This window comes from Salvelinus sp. IW2-2015, linkage group LG27, assembly GCF_002910315.2.
Source record: "Salvelinus sp. IW2-2015 linkage group LG27, ASM291031v2, whole genome shotgun sequence".
NCBI lineage: Eukaryota > Metazoa > Chordata > Actinopteri > Salmoniformes > Salmonidae > Salvelinus > Salvelinus sp. IW2-2015.
In genome coordinates this window covers 17128614-17152003 of record NC_036867.1, presented here as the reverse complement: position 1 = coordinate 17152003, position 23390 = coordinate 17128614, and the positions used below count along the sequence as shown (strand labels likewise).

Sequence of the window (23390 nt, the reverse complement as noted above, 5' to 3'; positions counted from 1 at the left end):
AGTAGACGGCACAGGAGCAATAATTGACACGGAAAAAACAAAGACCAGAAGAAGCTTTATTGATTTATTTGAGGGATCCTTTTCACTGTAACACCACTGGACACGTTTCGGGCCTACTGGACACTTTTTGACACAACACCGGGATGGCTCAGTACAGCAGACTGTGGACTGTGTACGACATAGCCATGTCAGAGTACACACCAATGTCTGGGTATAGGAGACCACTATCCAATAGTGATATATTCTGGCCTCCTCATTTCCCTCTGGATGTTTCTCCCTCCCCCCACAGGAATATCACGGATCACTCCTGCCTGAAGGTGTACCACAAGGACCCAGCACAGGCCTTCAGTCATGGCCCCAGACCCACCAACGTTGACACCAGGGTGAGTACTGACCCATCTGAGGAGCATCTAAACTGGGATACTGAACCAGGCGAGCCCCTGGTCTAACTTTAGGCTAGCAGGGCATCTGGAGGGTTTACAGCAGGTAGAACCAGCTCTATCCCAAACCCAGACTTACTGAAGGGTAAACCTGTCAACAGATGACAGAGTGGTAGGGTTCAGTCTTCCTTATTACATTCCTGTCTGGGCAAAGAAAGATAGAGAGTCGAATTACTAAGTCCACACCTACTGTGGTGCTTGTGTAAAAAAAGGTACATTATTTATGACAGGTATTATTATTTGCAACATGCCATCCGTTCCCACAGAAACAGCTCCAGTAGGGAATAGGCCAGTCTAGTTAGTCTAATGTACAAATAACACTGGCTATGGGGGCCCTACCCCTACCTCTCCCCCCTATCCTACCCTCTCCTCTCCTCTCTCTTAATAATCCCCTCTTCTTCTCCTAACTTTCTTTATTCACCCTCCTTCCCCTCATCCTCCCTCTATCCTCCCCTCCCTAAAGTCTCTCCTGTCCTCCCTCTCATCCCTCCCTCTCAGCGTCTGGGTAGTGGAATGCCCCCCCCCACCTCCCCCCGTCTTCCTTAATCTGTTTATGGGAGTCTTCTGTTCTCCGTGCCTAATTTCGGGTGGGATGGAGGGAGCCTTGTGTGTGCCTTAGTGCAGCTCGCCGAAAGGAATTGAACTCCATTCACAGGGCTGTTCTTTTCTTCTCCAAATCTCCTGCTAATCTCCCACAAGGCTGCTGCCTCCTGTTGGTTTCCTGCTGATGTAGCGGAACTAAAGCGCAAAGACCTCATTCCTTGTGTGTTCCTCCCCAAATCCTTTCTGGTCAGCTGACCCCTGTCCTCCCTAATCCTCTCCGATGCTTTATCTATCTAGCCGAGAGAAGTCTCCATGTGAGCAATATAGCTTTTTACCACCTGAGGAACGTTTCCAAGGTGAGACTCATCCATGCTTTTATTACAAGCAGACTTGACTACTGTAATGCTCTCCTGTCTGGTCTACCCAAGAAAGACATTGGTCAACTGCAAAACATACAGAATGCTGCAGCGCGGGTACTGACCAAGACCAGACGGAGAGCATATATTGTACCGGTTTTAATGTCTCTGCACTGGCTGCCTGTGAGTTTTAGAATACATTATAGAATACATGCTTTTAAGTTATGTACCCAGTAGGTCCCTCAGGTCTTCTGACACTGACCTTTAAACTATCCCAAAGCCTAGGACCAAGCGGCATGGAGAGGCAGCCTTTAGTTACTATGTCCCCAGCCTCTGGAATAGCCTGCCAGAGAACCTGAGGGGGGCTGAAACTGTGGACATTTTTAAAAGAGATCTTCAAACACACCTTTTTAGCTTTGCTTTTCCTTGGGATGCTTTTTGTCCTCTTATGTTTTGTGTAGTAAATACTTAAGTTTTTATTTTCATTGTTTTTATATATTTTTTTCCTGTGAAGCACATTGTGTTTCATTCCACGTCTGAAATGTGCTGTATAAATACAGCTTGATTTGATTTGGATTGCCATGCAGCACAGTGTGCACACGTACACACACATGCACGCACGCACACAATAATACTGAATATTATTGCAGTTATCACAATTCTTTTTTTCAATGAGCCCCCAGCATCATGCATTGTGTCTTTCTAGAGAGCCGGTAGCTTTGCTTTATGGGAAGTGGAGTGTGGGTTCAGATTCTACCGTGTTTGACTTTAGTACTGGACATCAGCGATAAATAAAGTTATATTGAGTCTACTTTTAATTTGAATTGATTCTCTCACTTAAAATTGATTATTGATTCTCTCACTTATCTTATTTATGAAACTGTGCTTCGGTCTGCCTCTATAACCTATGAATACACTGCGTAGTATTTTATTGAAATGACTGGAACACATAGGAAACAAAGGAGAAGCCACTAGTTCTAAAGCAACTACTGCATGTGTGGCATAAAACTCGAAGTTGATCGTTTAACACGGAGTAGGCATATTTTATGAGCTGTGGTATGAAACGTGAACACACACACACACACACACACACACACACACACTACATGGATACGTAACATTACGCAACCCAGAACAAATGAGCTGTCTTATCAGCTTAACACTCAGAAGCAATTCACGCACACTCTTTTTCACTAGACCACCAGACGACTCCAGGAGACCTACGGCGTTGTTGTTTTTTTGCACGCACGCACACACACACACAAGTTTGAGTTTATTTGTTCTGGTCAGGCACTGGTGTATGATTTAGGTAAAGTTGCGTGTCTCTTTAAATGCCAGGGTAACTGCTTTGTTGTTTTTTTGAATCACAGATTACCTTTTTTTTTAACACAGACCATATGAGTTAGGCTATGGACTTTGATCTCATCAGAGCCAGCCAATATGACACTGGCAATATTGACAAAGGCAATCTGGGATTCAAAAAGCAACAAAGCGGTTGTATTCTTCTGGAATCAATGGCTTTATGTAAAAGTCTAAAAAATGGATGTACCAATCACAGATTGGCTCATTTAAGGACCTGCTCGTGAAGTGATACAGCTGTAATTGTGTATAATATTGTGAAAACTAATGTGGATTTGTAGTGGCTGGTCTGCAAATACTTTCTCTGCTTAATTTGACAAATGAATCAAATTAGATCCAGGAAAATGTTTTGCTATGATATATAATGACGGACAATTGTTTTTATGCAATTGAGATCTATGGGCACTCACACACACACACACACACACACACACACTCACACTCACACTCACACTCACACTCACACTCACACACTCACACTCACACTCACACTCACACACTCACACTCACGCACCCGTCTCCAACACACACAAGCGCACCCCCCAGCAGGTTCAAATAATAATAATCACAGTGGTTGTAGAGGGTGCAACAGGTCAGCACCTCAGGAGTAAATGTCAGTTGGCTTTTCATAGCCGAGCATTCAGAGTTAGGGACAGCAGGTGCGGTAGAGAGAGAGAGAGTTGAAAACAGCAGGTCCGGGACAAGGTAGCACGTCCGGTGAACAGTTCAGGGTTCCATAGCCGCAGGCAGAACAGTTGAAACTGGAGCAGCAGCACGACCAGGTGGACTGGGGACAGCAAGGAGTCATCAGGCCAGGTAGTCCTGAGGCATGGTCCCAGGGTTCAGGTCCCCCCAGGGAGGAGAGGGAGTGAGAGAGAATTAGAGGGAGCATACTTAAATTCACACAGGACACTGGATAAGACAGGATAAATACTCCAGATATAACAGACTGACCCTAGGCCCCGACACATAAACTATTGCAGCATAAATACAGACCATATGAGTTAGGGTATGGACTTTACTCTCATCAGAGTCAATATGACACTGGCAGTATTGACAAGTGCAATCTGGGATTCAAACAGCAACAAATATTGTTCAAAAATGAATGGCTTTATTTAAAAGTCAAAAAGTTGATGTGCAGTTGAAGTTGGAAGTTTACATACACCTTAGCCAAATACATTTAAACTCAGTTTTTCACAATTCCTGACATCCTTAATTCCCTTTCTTAGGCCAGTTAGGATCACCACTTTTATTTTAAGAATGTGAAATGTCAGAATAATAGTAGAGAGAATGATTTATTTCAGCTTTTATTTCTTTCATCACATTCCCAGTGGGTCAGAAGTTTACATACACTCAATTAGTATTTGGTAGCATCGCCATTAAATAGTTTAACTTGGGTCAAACGTTTCGGATCGCCTTCCACAAGCTTCCCACAATAAGTTGGGTGAATTTTGGCCCATTCCTCCTGACAGAGCTGGTGTAACTGAGTCAGGTTTGTAGGCCTCCTTGCTCACACATGCCTGTCTCTTATACACATCTAGATGTGTATAAGAGACAGCCAATGTACATTCATCTCTAGGAGACAGAACGGGAGCGGTATGATGGCGGAGCAGTATGATGGCTGTGTGGTCCCGTGGTGTTTATACTTGCGTACTATTGTTTGTACAGATGAACGTGGTACCTTCAGGCATTTGGAAATTGCTCCAAAGGATGAACCAGACCTGTCTCTTATACACATCTAGATGTGTATAAGAGACAGCATCCTGACAGAGCTGGTGTAACTGAGTCAGGTTTGTAGGCCTCCTTGCTCACACATGCTTTTTCAGTTCTGCCCACAAATGCTCTATAGAATTGAGGTCAGGGCTTTGTGATGGCCACTCCAATACCTTGACTTTGTTGTCCTTAAGCCATTTTGCCACAACTTTGGAAGTATGCTTGGGATCATTGTCCATTTAGAAGACCCATTTGCGACCAAGCTTTAACTTCCTGACTGATGTCTTGAGTTGTCGCTTCAATATATCCACATAATTTCCCCTCTTATGATGCCATCTATTTTGTGAACTGCAGCAAAGCACCCCCACGACATGATGCTGCCACGCCCGTGCCTGTCTCTTATACACATCTAGATGTGTATAAGAGACAGGTCCCGTGGTGTTTATACTTGCGTACTATTGTTTGTACAGATGAACGTGGTACCTTCAGGCATTTGGAAATTGCTCCAAAGGATGAACCAGACTTGTGGAGGTCTACAATTTTTTTTCTGAGGTCTTGGCTGATTTCTTTTGATTTTCCCATGATGTCAAGCAAAGAGGCACTGAGTTTGAAGGTAGGCCTTGAAATACATCCACAGGTACACCTCCAATTGACTCAAATGATGTCAATTAGCCTATCAGAAGCTTCTAAAGCCATGATATCGTTTTCTGGAATTTTTAAAGCTGTTTAAAGGAACGGTCAACTTAGTTTATGTAATTTCTGACCCACTGGAATTGTGATACAGTGAATTATAAGTGAAATAATCTGTCTGTAAACAATTGTTGGAAGAATTACTTGTGTCATGTACAAAGTAGATGTCCTAACCGACTTGCCAAAACTATAGTTTGTTAACAAGAAATTTGTGGAGTGGTTGAAAATCGAGTTTTAATGACTCCAACCTAAGTGTATGTAAACTTCCGACTTCAACTGTACCAATCACAGATTGCCTCATTGAAGGACCTGCTCATGAAGTTATACAGCTATAATTGTGTATAGTATTCTGAAAACTAAAGTGGATTTCAAGTTGCTGGTCTTTAAATAGTTTCTCTGTTTGAATTTGACAAAGGAAACAAATTAGTCCAGTAATTTTTTTCTATGATATGCAAATGAGCCATTAGCTTATGGCAGGTTTCCCTTTAAATACAGACCGGGCAAAGTCATATACACACTTTAATGCTGAAGTGTCCACACACACACACACTCACAAAGCAAATTTGCGATCATCATTTTTACACTCACAGTGTTAAATTGAACAGTTTCTTAGTAATTATATGTGATTTACTGAAATAGTGTTAAACTAACACTTTTCAAAGTATTGATAAACTAACACCCCAATAGTGTTGGGTCCCTAACACAATGGGCGTTACAAATTCAGAATTAAATTAACACTTTATTAGAGCTGATGCTCTTACACTTTCTCAGGCTTAGGGAATTAACACCTGTCGTGTTACAGTAACACATTTTTGGGTGATGTTTTAACACTGTAGCGTGTAAAATATTACTGTATTTGCATATTTATTTCCCAGGGTGCCTTTCAAGTGAATTTTAGAGGTACCATGACTGTGTTTCGATGGCTGTCAGTGAGTGTATAAGTGAATATTTTATCATAAAAGTAACGCTGATGACATTTTTTTTTTTTTTTACAATGTCATACTTCGAAAGTCTAGTTTTACCCTAACACACTGGTCTGAAACTCCTGGTTTGCAGGCCACATCGGCAAGTCATATAATGCTGGCTTACAAAGTGTTATATAATTTCTGTTGAAGTTAGGATAGCCAACGATTGAAACTTTTTAAATCACCCGCAATCTGCAGTTAGAATGACTGCCAAGGTAGGGAATATTTTTATTCGTTGAGGTTTAACGGCGGTTGGCATCCAATAAATGTTGCATTACCGCCACCTACTAGACTGAAGTATAAGTCCCTTATACTTTGCTTAAAATATATATTTTTTTAAATTAATCAACAAATGCCCTACCATCTAACCCTACACTAAAAAAATACCACCCTACTATTTAAATCTATTTAGTCCTACTTCGGGCCAACAGCCTGAAAGGATGGGACACCACCACGTAACACACCCTGTAACTCTTCTGACGTCAAGTCTCGCACACGCAAAAACCTCTCTGCAGCTGCCACCACAACCTCAATTTTCTGCGACTGACCTTCCATCCCTGCAGTACAGTTGATAAACATGGCTATAAATGCCTATAATCCAATCTTACTGTTGGTTTATCACTCTGTACTGGTACAGATCTACTACTCACACCACTCCTCCCAGGATCCTTTCCGTTTGAGCCATCTTCCTCTACTTTCGTCATATGCTGAGGCAGTGAAAACTTCTGCACTACTCTAACCCTGGAATCCTCAACCTGCCTCTCTCGCACTGGACATTTCTGATCCCCAGACCCATGGGCACCCCTACAATTAACACATACCACTACTTTCCCCAATGCTACACATTCCTTTGTCTCATGCCCTTCTTCACACCTAGGAACCTCCCTCCTACACACTGCTGACACATGCCGATAAGCTTGATTCCTGAAACAACGTAATGTATTCGGCACAAAAACGTATATCCTAACATCACTTTGTCGGGCAAAGACTCAACATCAAAACTCAAAAGAACATACAACGACTCTTCTGTTTCACCACTCGCGCCGCCCAAACGACGAGCATCACAAACACCGGGAATCTTCCGCTTCAGTTGGTCAACTTTCACATTTACCGCTACCCCAGTAATCACTCCTTTCAATGGCACCCTTTTCTTGAGGGCAAAACAATTCACATCTCTCGCCCCCATTCGCTTAACGCGGAGTGCCTGCTCCCTCTGACCAGAAACGAACAATTATCACAAGACCACTTCTGATTCCACAGCACCCAACTCTGTTTTCACCCACCATGAATCCACAAATGGATCAGCCAAAAGGCAAGGGTCCACTTTTTCCAAAGACTCATCTTTATCCTGACCTTCGGTGCAAGCCTTGGGCTCTGAGAACTTCACCACACCTACCAACTCAGATACTTCGCCCTCATTCACTTCCATTTCTCCTCCTGTCTTCGATCCGGCGTACAGCTCACTCTGCTTACACTTTCTACCATTCTTCTTTAACATACCATCATTTAACAGCCATTTATAACCGACTCAAGCTCACCCTCTTCCTCCCCCTCTCTCTCTTAGACCTCCTCTGCCTCTCTTTTTCCTCTCCATTCCTCTGTATTGCAAGTATACGTCTTCTTATGATAATACTGCACTTCTCCAGGCATACATTTTGTTGTAGCCCTCTCAAGGGACGCTATTTAACCGGCTGTCAGAATCTGCGTACAATCAGCCGAACCCTGCGGGATGTAGCGCTCAACAGTGCTTCCCACTTGTAAAGCAGCTGTTTTGTCTCGATGTTCTTCTATACCAATAGCTGCCGCAACGTTTTTCCATTTCAAACAAACGTGCTTCGGTCCACGGTCTTGTTTCCTCTTCCAGGGACCACATAGAGAAGATTGATAAAGAGACTACCTAAACCATCTGAACTGGCATAACCATCTCAATAACGGGTGAAATAAGTCCAAGCACTTACAAATTGGATTAGTTTAGAAACATGTAGGTCATTTATCTTTGTGTAGCAAAAGTTCAATTAATCAATCAATGTCTATTTAGAAACATAGATATTAAAACAAACGATTCTAAAAACGCAACCTGCAACAAAGCATGCAGGTGAAGAGGCCTCTCCCATGTCTTTTTCACTCAGAGTTAAACCTTTATTTAACTAGGCAAGTCAGTTAAGAACAAATTCTTATTTACAATGACGGCCTAGGAACAGTGGGTTAACTGCCTTGTTCAGGGGCAGAACGACCGATTTTTACCTTGTCAGCTCGGGGATTCGATCTAGCAACCTTTCAGTCACTAGTCCAACACTCTAACCACTAGGCTACCTGCCGCCCCAGAGTTAATGGAAATTAACTCAACACAGTCGTGTAACAACACCACCATCTGGTTAACACTCCCGAATCAACACTCAGATATAAGACTCACAACACTTTTTATTTTAACACCCGCAAATTTGCGCGTGCACGCAAACACACAAGTGGCTTTATTCTTGACAGATGTGAAGCTGAGAGTGCAGATGTTTTTCTAAAACATGCTCGAGACAAATAAGCCTTTCTGATGCCTCCTTGTGTTAGCCGGCTCTCTTAATTGTGAAGCCAAACACTGGCATTCTAGGAAAAGAGCAAGTACAGTAACCAAATGAGGCCTGCACCTGTTTAAACACAGTGTTTCGAGTGGTAGAACACTGCTGCACGTCTCAGTAGGGCTATCCATTGTCCTGTCTTCTCTAAGAAATCAGTGAGATTGTATTTCTGCTATTGGTCTCCATTTGTTTTGTTTTCTTCTAAGAGATTGTTCCCAGATGTGTTGGGGGTTAACTAGATTAGTGGGGTTATTGAAGTTAGTGGTAGCCATGCTCATATGGTGACTACATGTGTGCAAAAGTAATTAGTACACTGTAAAGGGGTTATTGTGAATTCAACAGTGGCTTACAGGCAGCTCAGTGGCAAGAAAAATTGTGTATTTCATATTACAGTACACTGTCAAATACATGCGGTATCGAAGCAAGTACAGTGCAATGACACACAGTACAATACTGTAAAATGTACTGTATTATACTGTAAAAAAGTGTATGCTACCGTAATCGGTGTGAATTCATTAATTAATTGATAGGTGGGGATTGTATTTCACTGTAATTTAAACGGGATTGGTGCAAGCAGGATGGCTGCTAGGTAAAGTGTTTTCAAACATTACAGAATGTTAATGAATAGTTGGTGTTTCATATCACTTGCACTTCTACTGGCCTTAACAAAGCCTTCCAAACTGGCAGTGACTACAGGGCAAAACAGACATGGTAAAATGCTCAACCAGTTAAGACTTGCTGCCGTTCCAATCTGTTCCCTATACATTTTAAATTGATGGGATACTATAACCACAGAGGAGTTAAATTGGTGCAGCGTTTTCACTCACAGGTGCAACAAATATAGCCTCTTTCAAGGCACACCTCAAAATATGTTAATGAGACAGAAACAACAATAACATGCACCACTAGTGGTTAAAACGTTTTTGGCGCAATTTAAAAAAAAATTATTCTGTGGGGTCGAAATACAGCAGTTCTTCCCCACCCACATCTTCCCACAATGCACCATCATTTACAGTATGCTGGAGTATAATACAAAAAAGAACTGTATAATTTACAGTTTTCTGTTACAGTGTATGCTTCCATGCAGACCAGACAGGATGCTTAATTTACATCAGGGAATTTTAAGAGGTGACTGGAATAAAACACTTCCACTGTACATAAGATATATATTCTTGACAGTCAAGTAGCCTATTAAATAGGCATCACCATTTTATTCTAGTCAAAAAAAATCCTCTGTTGTTTGTAATGTTCTTACCAGACTCAGAAAGGTAATCTATCTAGTGTCATTATCAGAATACAGGGTAGGTATTAAAGTGTCCCTAGGTGTGCGCTATAATAGGTCAGAGCTGGGCAATGACTAGGGCTGCTTGTATAGATGGTAACTCCATCCCTTCTATTTCAATAACTCAGTAGGAAGTCCCCCAAAAATAGGACACCTTTCCATTTCAGTACTTTCATGTCTTCATAGCTGGACATTGAGAAAGATGACAACATCATGGTGAGAAGGGTAATAACCTTCACATGCTAGCCTCAAACAATCCTCCTTCCTGCTTCTAGGTGTAACAAACAAGCCATTGTTCACTTCAGGTATGAGTCATAGGTTACATCTGTAGAAACCAAAACTAAATCTAGAAGGGGAATTCTTAAGATTCTAACATTCTCCACAAGGCTTATCAACGAGCATGCATTAGGAAAGATCCAATATACTGTATAAAATACATAAATCATGTTTAATGTTCCAGAAATGAATAAGTGTTTACTGAATGGTTCTTTCTAGAAGTGAACAGCATAATAGGGAGGGTGTGACGTCTGATGTGTGTGTGTGAGAGGTGAAAAGAGACAAAAGCCTGAACAAAGACTCAGACTGGGCTGGATCCACAGCTAACAAAGACAAACTCACTCATTGGCTGATAAGTGAAAACACACCATCTTTATTTATATATTGTTCAAGAAAAATCAGTCCGGGAATATTCTATTCAAAGGCTATGGAACAACGTGTAATAGAGACTAATGGAATGCACAAGCTACTGAGTTCAAACACCTCGCTGTCAAAGTCAAATGTTTTCACATGTCTCCTCTCTTGGAAATGCTCAATGTTAAAACGGTTTCTCTGATGGTTTAATAGGATTATTCTTTGCTTTGCCAAGGTGGACAAAGTACTACATACTTCGCCCTAACAAAGAGAACGGCCCCAAGTAGTTGTATGAAGTCAAGCACAGCTGTTCTATGCAGTCTGTGATGGCTTGTCAATTGTACCTGAAGTAAGCAATTCCTTTCATCCTCTTGCAAGACCACTTTGCGTTTTCAATATCATGACCTTATAAGGCAGGAGTTCCAGGTTTGTCCGCAGACATATAAAACATTGCCTTTAAAAAAAATTTAAAAAACACATTCGAAGATGGCGACGAACAAGCAGTGAAATTGGGAACATTTGGTTTGAGTTTGGCTCATGTTGAACTTTTTAAAGACCTCAATCTATTTCTTTCCACTGCCTCCTTAAGGTTCTCATTAGAAGGACAGCAGGTCTGGGAGAGTCTCAGAAAGTCAGCTCAATCTAGTTTCATATGGGTACTACACCAGGCTATTAGAGTCTGGCACCAGGCCAGATACGCACCCACGGGAATCAGGATTGGCTGAACATGAAAGAGTTGTGATGGAGAACTAGTGAGACATATTGTATCTCTATTGGTCTCCACTGGAGTCCTTGGGTGAGCAAATAGGGCTATTCATTGTTATGAGGACAGTTCATGGGCAATATCTCTCTCTCTCTCTTATACAATGACTACCAGCTTGGCACGGGCACATTTTAAACTGTCTGACTTCAGAGAGAACTCTTTGTGGTCATACGTAGGGCATCAAACAGCCACCATATGAAATCCTCTGAATGGTGGGTTTAGTGTTTAATCAAAGAGAGCAGAGAGATGAAAGTGGATTATTCAAGTATGAACAACAAAACACGTAGAGCGAGATCACAATAGTAGTCAAGTCAAAGAAAGTCACTGTATACAAAACATCTCCAACAGCCATCATTTTGCCCATGTGTATGTATTAGTACTGTACAGTAACCCCATGCTCCTGTAACGGAAACATCAAGTAATGTATGTAAAGTATGTGGAAGCATTGTGTTGATTCAGATCAGATAATTAGATTGATGGTGGACTATTCATTTGCCTCCGAAGCAGGTGGCTGGCCACAAGAAACACTAAACCACAGCAGTAGTAGTGCATCCTGAAGAAATGAGCTCTCTCTCACACAACGCTGACCCGTACATTCCTCTGTGTAAAGCTATACATACTCTCTGCCCTCCACTTTTAACTTTTAACTCCATAAATCAGAGAGCTGCTTCAGTCATGCCTTTCCTTTAACTGCGCTGTAGCTAAATGACGTTAGTTTCAAAATCCACAGGTACTCTGGGGTCCTTCATGGGTGGTCATTGCAGGCCAAGCTGCCTGTTTTAAAAAAAGCTGTGCCAGACAACGGAACCTGTTGTTAATTTCCCAGCTACTTCTTTCCTGCCTGTAGGCACATAGTTGAAATCCTTCTCTCTGTGTGTTTCACATGTGGGCTGTTTTTAAAGACCCACTGTTATCAGCAACCAGGGGCAATTGAGCTCACAAGCTTGCATGAACCTTAAAGAAACACTCAAAGTAATCTTCTAGTTTAAAAGAAATGGGAATATGCTGCCAAAATCCCAAAACCTTATCTTATCCCAAAATCTTGTTTTCATGTCAAATCTTATTTTAGAAGCCTGGGGGTATAGTCTATGTGGGGTGTCTGTGAAATGTTAGTAAAATATTGATAGGGGGGAAAGTATCCCTGTGGCCTTAACAGAACTTAAGATCAACTGTTTTTCTCAACCTGAGAATGTGCTGATGCGATGTTCTTTTCTCTAAACGTATGGTTGAAAACCATTTATAAAACAGGTTGTTTGGATTCTGGATGCTGAATGGTTGAGAGCAGGGAGTTATTCACAACAATCCCTGGGTGATGCCTGTCAACTAGTGCTGAGCGTTTAACCAACATTTGTTTTTGTTTTTGGGTTATTAAACAACTAATTGAGCGACGTCGATTCAATTACTTGAATTCCATTTAGTAAAAAAAAAAATTGCCGCCCAACGCGCTGTTTCTCTAGAGAGAAATCAAGTCAACTATGTGGGACGCTGGACTGAAAGGAGTTGTAGTTTTCAGTATGCAAATATTCAACCTAGTTCAGGTCAGAAGCGTGGTAATTAACTACAATGACCATAATCCACTGCGCCTGTGTTTTCTGGCTCGTACAGAGACAGATCAGAGGGGAAGAAGAATAGTGAGAGGTTTAAATCTCACCAAAATCTGTCCAAAATAAACGCAACGCTATGGGTTTATTTTGGACCTAAGTTTACCGTCTGCCTTCCCGCCTTTGGGCAATGACTTCCATTGTTAGGGCGGAGACGTGCATTTACTCCTGCTACGTTAGGTTCGATTCACATAGACCGCATGACGGAGGAATCTACGTAAGACAATGACGAGAGGGACAGGGACAGTTTGTGAAAGTATGTCTTATCTACTTTGAGGAACAACTCTGCAGCATACTTAGGCAGGCTATATAGGATGACTAAAGACAGACAGTACCTTATGGGGAGTGCGTAAAGTTAGATGGTCTGGCTGGCTGACTGCTACTGCCTGGAGCAGAGATGACTTAAATTAAATAAATATAATATAGTCAACTGAAATATTGTATTATTTCATTGTAACTTCCTATTTTTCCATATATATTTACCCAATGTAGACCTGACAGAGACCATGGAATATTTTTTATGTTTTGGCAATTGAATGTTCGCTATTTTTGGCTTTGGAATTTCCATTCAAAAGCTTTATAATCATTATAATGTGATTATTTTATAATGCATTTAAGGTTTAAAAAAATGATAGAGCCAAAACCAAACCCATTTTGAGTTATCCACTATCCCACAGCTCAGCCAGACAATTTATAAACTTAATCTCCCCTGGACAATAGTGTCTAGACATTATTTCCCAATGCTACTAGGCTAGCGTTTGGTTTGCAACAGCTGCCTGCCTCTCCGACCTGTGCGATAATGTTGCAGTGTTTTTCTACAACATGCCATGCTTACAGAAAAAACACATGATTTCACATGTGTAGTTTCATGTTATCACATGTTGCTTGTGATTTTGTGTTGGCTTTAGTTAGCTAGCTAGCAAAGGAGAAGTAGCTTGCCTGCATGGCAACCCTTTTTGCTTAGAACTTTTGTAATGGACGACCAGCTCATTTTCCTAGTTGCCCTTGACTATAGCGTTTGGTGGAAGGATGAAATAAAACAAATGTACTCATTAAAATAAAGTTTTTAATAAAAACATGTCATTCATATTTATTTATTTTTTTTTAAAATATGTTGATAACCATTTTATATAATAGGCGGTATCTACCTCACACCCAGAGCTGATTTGTAAAGGTGCTGGAGGCAAAAGGCAAAACTGGAGAAACAGGAAAAAGTCTCTGCACACTTCCAGCCAGATGCAAATGTTTTTAATTTCGGTCAGTCGACCGTCATCAGAGCATATCTCCACAAACAAGAGTGGGACAGATAAGGCCACACAGTGAGCCAGAGGTAATTGCAGATATTGTAAATATAACACGCTTCACGTCGAGCCTTAGCACAGCCCCAGATGGGAGTTATTCACATGATAATCCCTGGTTTCTCATGCCTTATTGTCCTAACTGGGTTAGAGAGTAATGGTTTGCATCCCAAATGGCACCCTATTCCCTACTTAGTGCACTACTTTTGACCAGAGCCTTATGGGCCTTTGTCAAATGTAGTACACTACATAGGAAATAGGGTTTTATTTGGGATGCTGACATGGTGCGTTTTGGGGTGACCTCGCACACATTTTTTAAATATATATAGAAACTCTCTAGCTCCTAGACATGCAAAGGGAGGTGTCATGGCCGACTACCTGAGGTCTGTGACACCTGATGTGCCAAGGTAAAGTTTTCGCTAGGTACAGCTCTAGGATCAGTTTCCCTTCCCCCACTCCTAACCTTAACCATTAGTGGCGCAACTTCACCCTCCATTGACACGCTACTGTGTTTGGTAAACATGGTTGACTAATGTCTAAAGTAGTAATAACATGATTTTGGTTTCCTCCAGATGCACAGAGAGATGATGTATGCCAGCAGAGATGGGCAGCACCCCCCCAGACACCCCCCTATGGGCCACCCTCCACACCACCCCATTCAGGGCTCCCTGTCCCCAACCACGGCTCACTCCGTACCCCCCTCGCCCTCCCGGATCCCCTTTGGCCCGCGCCCGGGGTCCATGCCCTGCAGCGCCACTATGCCCCGGGAGCGCATATCTAACGCCACACCTCCCGTGCGCTCCGTGTCGCCCTGCCCCAGCGCCATCCTGGAGAGGCGGGACGTCAAGCCTGATGAGGACATGGGCGGTAAGAGTCACAGCCTGGTGAGAGGGGGAGAGGGGCTTTACGCTGACCCGTACCTTCTCCACGAGGGGAGGATGGGCCACGGCCCTGCCCATGGAGGGCACCCTCCTCCTGGGGACATGGTGGACCACGGCAGCCTGGCTGGCTACCACCGCACCTCCATCCGGTCCACAGGCTCCTACAGCGGGCCCAGCCCCACCGAGGCCATGGAACAACCGTCACTCTACCGCCAGAAGTCCAGGAAGTACGGAGACAGCCAGCTGCCCACGCTGGGCTCCAAGACCCCGCCCCCCTCCCCCCACAGGATGGCAGAAGTGAGGATGATTGACATCCATGGAGCCACGCCTCCTCATGGCGGCATTCCCCTGGAGCGCTCCTCGCCTGTTCGTCAGACCTTCAGGAAGGAGGAAGTGGTCAAAAGCAGGAGTAACATGGCATCTCCAGTTGTGCCGGACCTCCAGGGTCACGGCCCTATCCCTCCAGCCAACGACCCACAGACACGGTAAGCCAACCCGGGGGACCTGAGTTGGGACAGGTGGGGTAGTGTGGGGTGGGGGTCAGTGAAAGGGTATGATACTGCATGGGAGCATGGATGACCTAACACTGCATTCCTGCACCATTCTAACTGTGACCGTGGGCTGCTCTGTGTTCATCTCAGCTCAGACTGTGTCTCATCATCACCACTGCATGTCAGAGACATCGTGGTCTGCCCTGTCACACACACACACACACACACACACACACACACACACACACACACACACACACACACACACTCTCTGTGTGTCTGGCCCATCCTGTCAAGGTCATCACATTTAGCACAGTGGGCTATTATAACAATGTGTTATTGTTATGTATTGTCTTGTCTTATTGTGTCTTTCAGCTACACCAGTTAGGTATGTGTGTGACTAGCTCTATTTGTACGAGTAGCTTATTCCAGTTGAAGAGAGTTGGTGTACTCAGTGCCCCATAGTTGACAGAGCAAACCAAGCCACTGCAGTAATTGAATAGTGCCTCACTCCCCATATTCAGACGGTATATTATCATGTTATCTTGTGGTATTGTTGTTTTAATAACACACTGTCTGCATGCCCGTGTAGATGATCTAAACCGGCCCTCCGACAGTCATTTCTGAGGCTGGTTCTGGTTGCACTAAGAACAGAACACACAAACACAGGAGAGGACACGAGGGACATTCTCCAGCCATACAATCATATGTGGTTTCATTGGAATGCATTAGACCGGAGGGCTAGGAGGGTGAGGGGGCCGAGGGGTGTGTGTGTGCACCTCTCAGGAAAACCAAAGAAAATATTGACCAGGTTGGTTGGATAAGACCTGGGCTTTCTGAAACAGCCAAATCAGGGGAACAGATCACTAGGACCACCTGCACGGTACAAACACCATGACGGCTACCGAATGGCACCCTATTCCCTTTATAGTGCACTACTTTTGAGCAGAGCCCTACGTTCCCCATTTTAAATGGCCCAGGAGTATAGGAAAGAAAGGGGGAAAGGTGTTTTAGTGAGAAGGTACTTCACATGTAAAACAAAAAGGGTATTTTAGATAATTTACTTTATAACTACAGAGTGGCCTTCAAGCAGGAGTTGTACTTACATGCACAAGGAGCATTCCTTATACAGTACCAGTCAAAAGTTTGGACACACCTACTCATTCAAGTGTTTTTATTTATTTTGACAATGTTCTCCATTGTAGAGTAATAGTGCAGACATCAAAACTATGAAATAACACACATGAAATCATGAAGTAACCAAACAACTGTTAAACAAATCCAAATATATATTTGAGATTCTTCAAATTAGCCTCCCTCTGCCCTGATGACAGCTTTGCACACTCTTGGCATTCTCTCAACCATGAGGTAGTCACCTGGAATGCATTTCAATTAACAGGTGTGCCTTGTTAAAAGTTGGTGGAATTTTGTTATGATGCACTGAGAGTCGGGAAGCAAGTTCAGGGAGTGACTGTTTTAATAAATAAATGCAACTAAATACAAAACAATTAACACAAACAACGCACAGACATGACACTGGAACAGAAACAATAATGTCTCAGGAAAGAACCAAAGGGAGTGACATATATAGGGCAGGTAATCAAGAAGGTGATGGAGTCCAGCTGATGACGCGCAGGTGCGCGTAGCGATGGTGACAGGCGTGTGTCATAACAAGCATCCTGATGACCTAAAGGCCTGAGATGGAGCACACGTGACACATTTCTTTCCTTCTTAATGCGTTTGAGCCAATCAGTTGGGTTTTGACAAGGCAGGGGTGGTTTACAGAATTTTGCCCTATTTGGTAAAAGACCAAGTTCATATTATGGCAAGAACAGCTCAAATAAACAAAGAGAAACGACAGTCCATCATTATTTTTAGACATGAAGGTCAATCCGGAAAATTTCAAGAACTTTGAAAGTTTGTTCAAGTGCAGTTGCAACAACCATCAAGCGCTATGGTGAAACTGGCTCTCATGAGAACCGCGACAGGAAAGGAAGACCCAGAGTTACCTCTGATGTAGAGGATAAGTTCATTAGAGTTAACTGCACCTCAGATTGCAGCCCAAATAAATGCTTCAGAGTTCAAGTAACAGACACATCTCAACTATTCAGAGGAGAGTGCGTGAATCAGGCCTTCATGGACGATTTGCTGCAAAGAAACCACTACTAAAGGACACCAATAAGAAGAGACTTGCTTGGGCCAAGAAACAGGAGCAATGGACATTAGACCGGTGGAAATCTGTCCTTTGGTCTGATGAGTCCAAATTAGAGATTTTTGGTTCTAACCGCTGTGTCTTTGTGAGACGCAGAGTAGGTGAACGGATGATCTCCACGTGTGTGGTTCCCACCGTGATGCATGGAGGAGGAGGTGTGATGGTGCTTTGCTGGTGACACTGTCAGTGATTTATTTAGAATTCAAGGCACACTTAACCAGCATGGCTACCACAGCATTCTGCAGCAATACGCCATCCCATCTGGTTTGCGCTTAGTGGGACTATCATTTGTTTTTCAACAGGACAATGACCCAAAACACACCCCCAGGCTGTGTAAGGGCTATTTGACCATGGAGAAATGGCGTGCTCCATCAGATGACCTGGCCTCCACAATCACCTGACCTCAACCCAATTGAGATGGTTTGGGATGAGTTGGACTGCAGAGTGAAGGAAAAGCAGCCAACAAGTGCTCAGCATGTGGGAACTCCTTCAAGACTATTGAAAAAGCATTCCTTATGAAGCTGGTTGAGAGAATGCCAAAAGTGTGCAAATCTGTCATCAAGGCAAAGGGTGGCTACTTTGAAGAATCTCAAATATAAAACACTTTTTTGGTTACTACATGATTACATGTGATATTTCATAGTTTTGATGTCTTCACTATTATTCTACAATGTAGAAAATAGCAAAAATAAAGAAAAACCCTTGAATGAGTAGGTGTATCCAAACTTTTGACTGGTACTGTAGGTACGGTGCTCTAGAACAGCTAAATAGGTACAAGAAGACTTTACATTTCAGTGCCCGGGGAGACATAGCTAACTGTCTGTTTCTCTACAGTACATTGTCTGGGGGCAGTACAGTCGGGATCACAGTCATTTATCTTGTCCTCATCTAGCCCCTTTAAGCACCCCCCTTTCTCCTTCCTCCTGTGCCCTTACATAAGTGGTGACAAGAAAACACAGTGCTTCTCTATGTCTAAGCCTCACTGGTCACCAAGCAATCACCAAGCATAAAGATCCTTCTTCACCCGTTTTTGGTTTTCTCCGCATATCCGGCGTAATCTCTTATCCAGGCACAGGCCACGAGTGGCACAGTCTCTTGTTTTATTCCACAATGTGGAATACACAATGTGGTCCAACTCATCTCCAACCTCTGGGCTAAATCTACTAGACAGCCCTTGTCTTGTTTTTAGAAATTCAGGCTAGCCCACTTGTTTTTCTAGACTATTCCAGGCAGACTCCGGGTGGGCAAAGCAGACATGTTATTAGACCATGTTAGCTGGAATATATTGTTTATTTGTGCCTGAATCGAGAATTCACTGCCTTAGCACGGTAGTTTGACAGCTTGGAACACTTACAGTTATTGCTTTAAGTGTGTTTAACTGTTGTTTATATAGCAGAAACCCCATCTACTTGACAAATCAATAAATTATTCATTAAGATATTCATAAATGTTCTAAGATAGAAAATATTCTCCAAATCCTGTACTTGACCCACTCTATGTTTTAATGTTATATCGCTAATTTGATCGCTAAGCCAACACGTCTGGCATGAAAAAGATTCCGGTAGTATTTAGGAAGTAACTCCCAACTTAAGAAGTAACTCCTAACTTAAATATTAGAAATGCCACCTTTAACGCCTAGTTAGCCCCAGTGTTAAAAGCTTGATTTTCTGATGTTTCCTGCAGACAGCGAATGAAGGCTATGGAGCAACAGATTGCCAGCTTGACTGGTCTTGTTCAGCATGCACTTTTAAAGTCCCCAAACACTAGTGGCACCAACGAGGCTCTCAGGTAAGCAAGAAGATGAAGAAGGGAGGCAGCGTGGGACATTGAGTTCTCAGAGATAAGCACAGGTTACCCCAGCAAATGTGGACAAAAATAATAACAGATAAACTAGCTCTCAATTTTACCAGCCTAGGTGAACATTGTCGAGGGGAAATAGTGTGGACGAGGGGTCTGATATTGACTGGCTGCAGTTATCTTTGCATTTCAACCTACTCTGTGGAGATCTTGTGCTACTGTGTTTGCTTGAGTTTCCAATCATCAATCTCAATGTGGGCACCGTGATTGGAATGAAAATGGGATGGCTTACTATGGGAACAGACTGCTCCTAACAGTCATCATGTTAACCTGTCCGTCTATGTCAGTCTGTCCAACCATACTGTATGGCTGTCTGTACGTCTACAATGCTTTTACTAATATATGTCAACTCTAACTCCAGGACAGTTCCCATGGTTTTGCATTAATTCTCTTCTATTGTGATTCAACAGAATTAATGTCTCTTTCTCTCTGTGTGTGCGTAGTGAACGACCCATGAAGACATCAAGGCAAGCGTCTCCGGTTCATAGTGCACCCAGTGCAGGTCAGGAGGACCATTATTACCCTTCTGCATGTATCACATTATGGTTTGCGTCCCAAATAGCACCATATTCCCTATATAGTTCACTACTTTTGACTAGAGCCCTATGGGTCCTGGCCAAAAGTAGTGTACTATATAGGGAATAGGGTTCCAGTTGGGACACAAAGTAGTGTACTATATAGGGAATAGGGTTCCAGTTGGGACGCAACCATGATCTACTTAGAGGTACAGTTCTCTGTTGCATATCCCTCAAGTTTCCCCCCAGGATGCATTGCATAGACAACTCTCTTAATGTCACTCAACACAGTCTGCCATATGCTCTCCCCTACTGCCCCACTAAAACACCCAGTCAGTCAGACAGGCGTCTTTGCTCTTCGCCGACTCATATTCCCCTCAAATCCTCTCTCGTCATACACTCTAGGCAGGGGAGGGAGGCAAAAAAGCTACTAACTGAATATGTGCTGCTAAAAGCATTAATTAAAACAAGGGAGATGTATTATTTCTCGATCCCGCCAAGATGATTCAATCTTGTCTAGCTAGCGGTCAGGGTAGATGAGAGTTCGATAAAAGAAATGCAATCTCGAGGGCGGCGGGAATGAAAACAGACCGGTATTTATGCGGCTGCTGCCAAAGCAACTCCTCACATCTTTGGGCTTCTTCTTCTTCTTACAGGTTTCCCTTTGCGTATTGTTCCCATTCATGATATACAGAACATGAAGAATTGACTATGGCTCATAATTCTGATTCCTCAAATATTTCCTTGTTGTTACTTCATAAGCTGTCCCCATCACAAGAGCATCCTCTCGGTCTCCAAACAGTGGATGAATCCTAAATGGCACCCTATTCCCTGTATGGTGCACTATGTTTGACCATATAAAGGGGTGAAATTTGGGACACAGACAGTGTGACACACATGAGCAGCATTCATTCGAACCTGCACTTCAGGTCTGTGCAGCTGTCATTCACTATGAGAGGACTATGTGGTGACTGTTGGAGGGGGATTACAAAGTGACAATAGCACTGTGTTCTCTAGCCCCACTGCAGGGCTCTACTATGGTTGTGTCCCAATTGGCACCGAGTTCCCATTATAGTGCACTACTTTTGATGGGCCCCGGTCAGAAGTACTGCACTGCATAGGGAATAGGGTAACATTTGGGATGCAGACCTTGTGGAAGTAGTGCTCTCTCGCTCGCTCTTTCGCTCTCGCTCTCCCTCATTCACTCAGAACATTCTACTCTCTCATTGTTCTGACACTTTGCAGGGACTTGTTCTCTTCCGCTAAGGGACTTGAGTGGCTTAGTGACACTGTGCTACTCCCACCTGTTGACAACAAGCGCCCCAGAGACAGAACTCAACCTCAGGGTCAGGTTTCAAAGGTCATAGGTCATACTACTCCATTCTGAATGGGAGAAACAGTGTAATTGAATTCAACTTCAGTTACTGTCAATACAGACTGCAGTTGGCATGGCTTGTCAAGAGTCATTCTGTCGTCAGTCTCCAAAGCCAGAGGACATTACGTCTGGTGGTTGTTTTCGACAGCAGACAAATCCGTCTCCTGTCTCTTATTTCTCACAATGATTGCATCCCAAATTGCTACCTATACAGTACATTACTTTTGACCAGAGTTTGATGGGGCCTGGTCAAAAGTAGTGCACTACATAGGGCATAGGGTTCCATTTGGGATGTAGTCATGGTGAGGTTGGCGGTTGGCAGTCTATTTCAGTCAGCACTGCCAATGTAAGTACCCGTGTGCTCCTGTGGGCAGCGGGGGAGACGCCTAGGGAAGCACAGGCCCTCATTACTTAACATTAGGAATATTAAATCAGGAACCAACGCAGCTGTGGAGAATGTGTTTGGAAATGAGTGAGGCGAGTGCTGGGCTGTGGCCAGGCCAATGCCTCACAGAGGTTGCATCTCAAATGGCACCCTATTCCCTATATAGTGCACCACTTTGTATTGCCACCTTCTCTATGGGCCTTGGTCATAAGTAGTGCACTACATAGGGAATAGGGTAGTATTTGGGACGCACACAGACACAAGGCAGAACGTGAAAAGGAGGGGAGAAAACATGAATACATTACACCACCCATTCAATCTCAGAGGAGACATTTTACTTTTTACGTGCATGTGCACTTTTGACTGTGGGGTATTTCATTTGCAGTAAATAAGGGAGTTATGTATTGCGTGTGTAACCGATGTGAAATGGCTAGCTAGTTAGCGGTGGTGCGCGCTAATAGCCTTTCAAACGGTGACGTCACTCGCTTTGAGACCTTGAAGTAGTGGTTCCCCTTGCTCTGCAAGGCCCGCGGCTTTTGTGGAGCGATGGGTAACGATGCTTCGTGGGTGACTGTTGTTGATGTGTGCAGAGGGTCCCTGGTTCGCCGCCCGGGTCGGGGCGAGGGGACGGACTAAAGTTAAACTGCTACATTGATGCTGTTGACCCGGATCACTGGTTGCTGCGGAAAAGGAGGAGGTCGAAAGGGGGGTGAATGTAACCGATGTGAAATGGCTAGTTAGTTAGCGGTGGTGCGCGCTAATAGCCTTTCAAACGGTGACGTCACTCGCTTTGAGACCTTGAAGTAGTGGTTCCCCTTGCTCTGCAAGGGCCGCGGCTTTTGTGGAGCGATGGGTAACGATGCTTCGTGGGTGACTGTTGTTGATGTGTGCAGAGGGTCCCTGGTTCGCGCCCGGGTCGGGGAGAGGGGACGGACTAAAGTTAAACTGTTACACGTGCTTCCTCCAAAATCTGTAGGGTTTCCATCACATTGTGAAAGGGATTTATGTACTTGTGAATGAACCTCTACAGCATAGCCTACAATATGAATAATTAAATGCTATGGATTCATGTTTTCCCATTTTTTTTATTTTTTTTATTGTACTTAATCTGTTTTTATACAGCTAGATAAAGCATGTTTGTGGCAAGTGAGCCCTCTAGCCAAATCTATATGTTCTTTCCAGTGTTGTTATCACAAGTGAGGAACTGACTAGCTTGTAGTGGTTTTAAATGTGGCTATTTGATTTGATCTTATTCAGGAGGTTCCCCTGTCCTGGCACCCAAAAGTGCCACGCCCCCCTCTGAGAGTGGCTCCACCCCCATACTCCCAGGCTCCACCCCCTTCCAGACTAACCTGCTCCAGTGCAAGAAGAACGTCTCGGACCTTCGGCTGCAGCTCCATCAGATGAGACAGCTGCAGGTAACGCTACCAGTGCTGTGTCTAGGAGTAGGATTATGTTTCCCCT

The 23390-nt window shown here is 43.5% G+C and overlaps 1 protein-coding gene across 16 annotated transcripts in view; it reads left to right on the top strand.

Annotated features, from left to right (window-relative positions):
• The window catches only part of si:ch211-285f17.1 (sickle tail protein homolog), a 223209-nt gene that overhangs the window by 182333 nt on the left and 17486 nt on the right, over nt 1–23390 (top strand). For 15 of the 16 annotated variants that reach the window (XM_070435437.1, XM_070435445.1, XM_070435442.1 and 12 more), the window contains 5 exons: nt 290–383; nt 14783–15576; nt 19478–19582; nt 20095–20153; nt 23184–23344. In XM_070435437.1, the coding sequence (XP_070291538.1) occupies nt 290–383; nt 14783–15576; nt 19478–19582; nt 20095–20153; nt 23184–23344 (1213 nt within the window). The remainder of the gene's footprint in view (nt 1–289; nt 384–14782; nt 15577–19477; nt 19583–20094; nt 20154–23183; nt 23345–23390) is intronic. The other variant, XM_070435434.1, reaches the window with a different exon arrangement.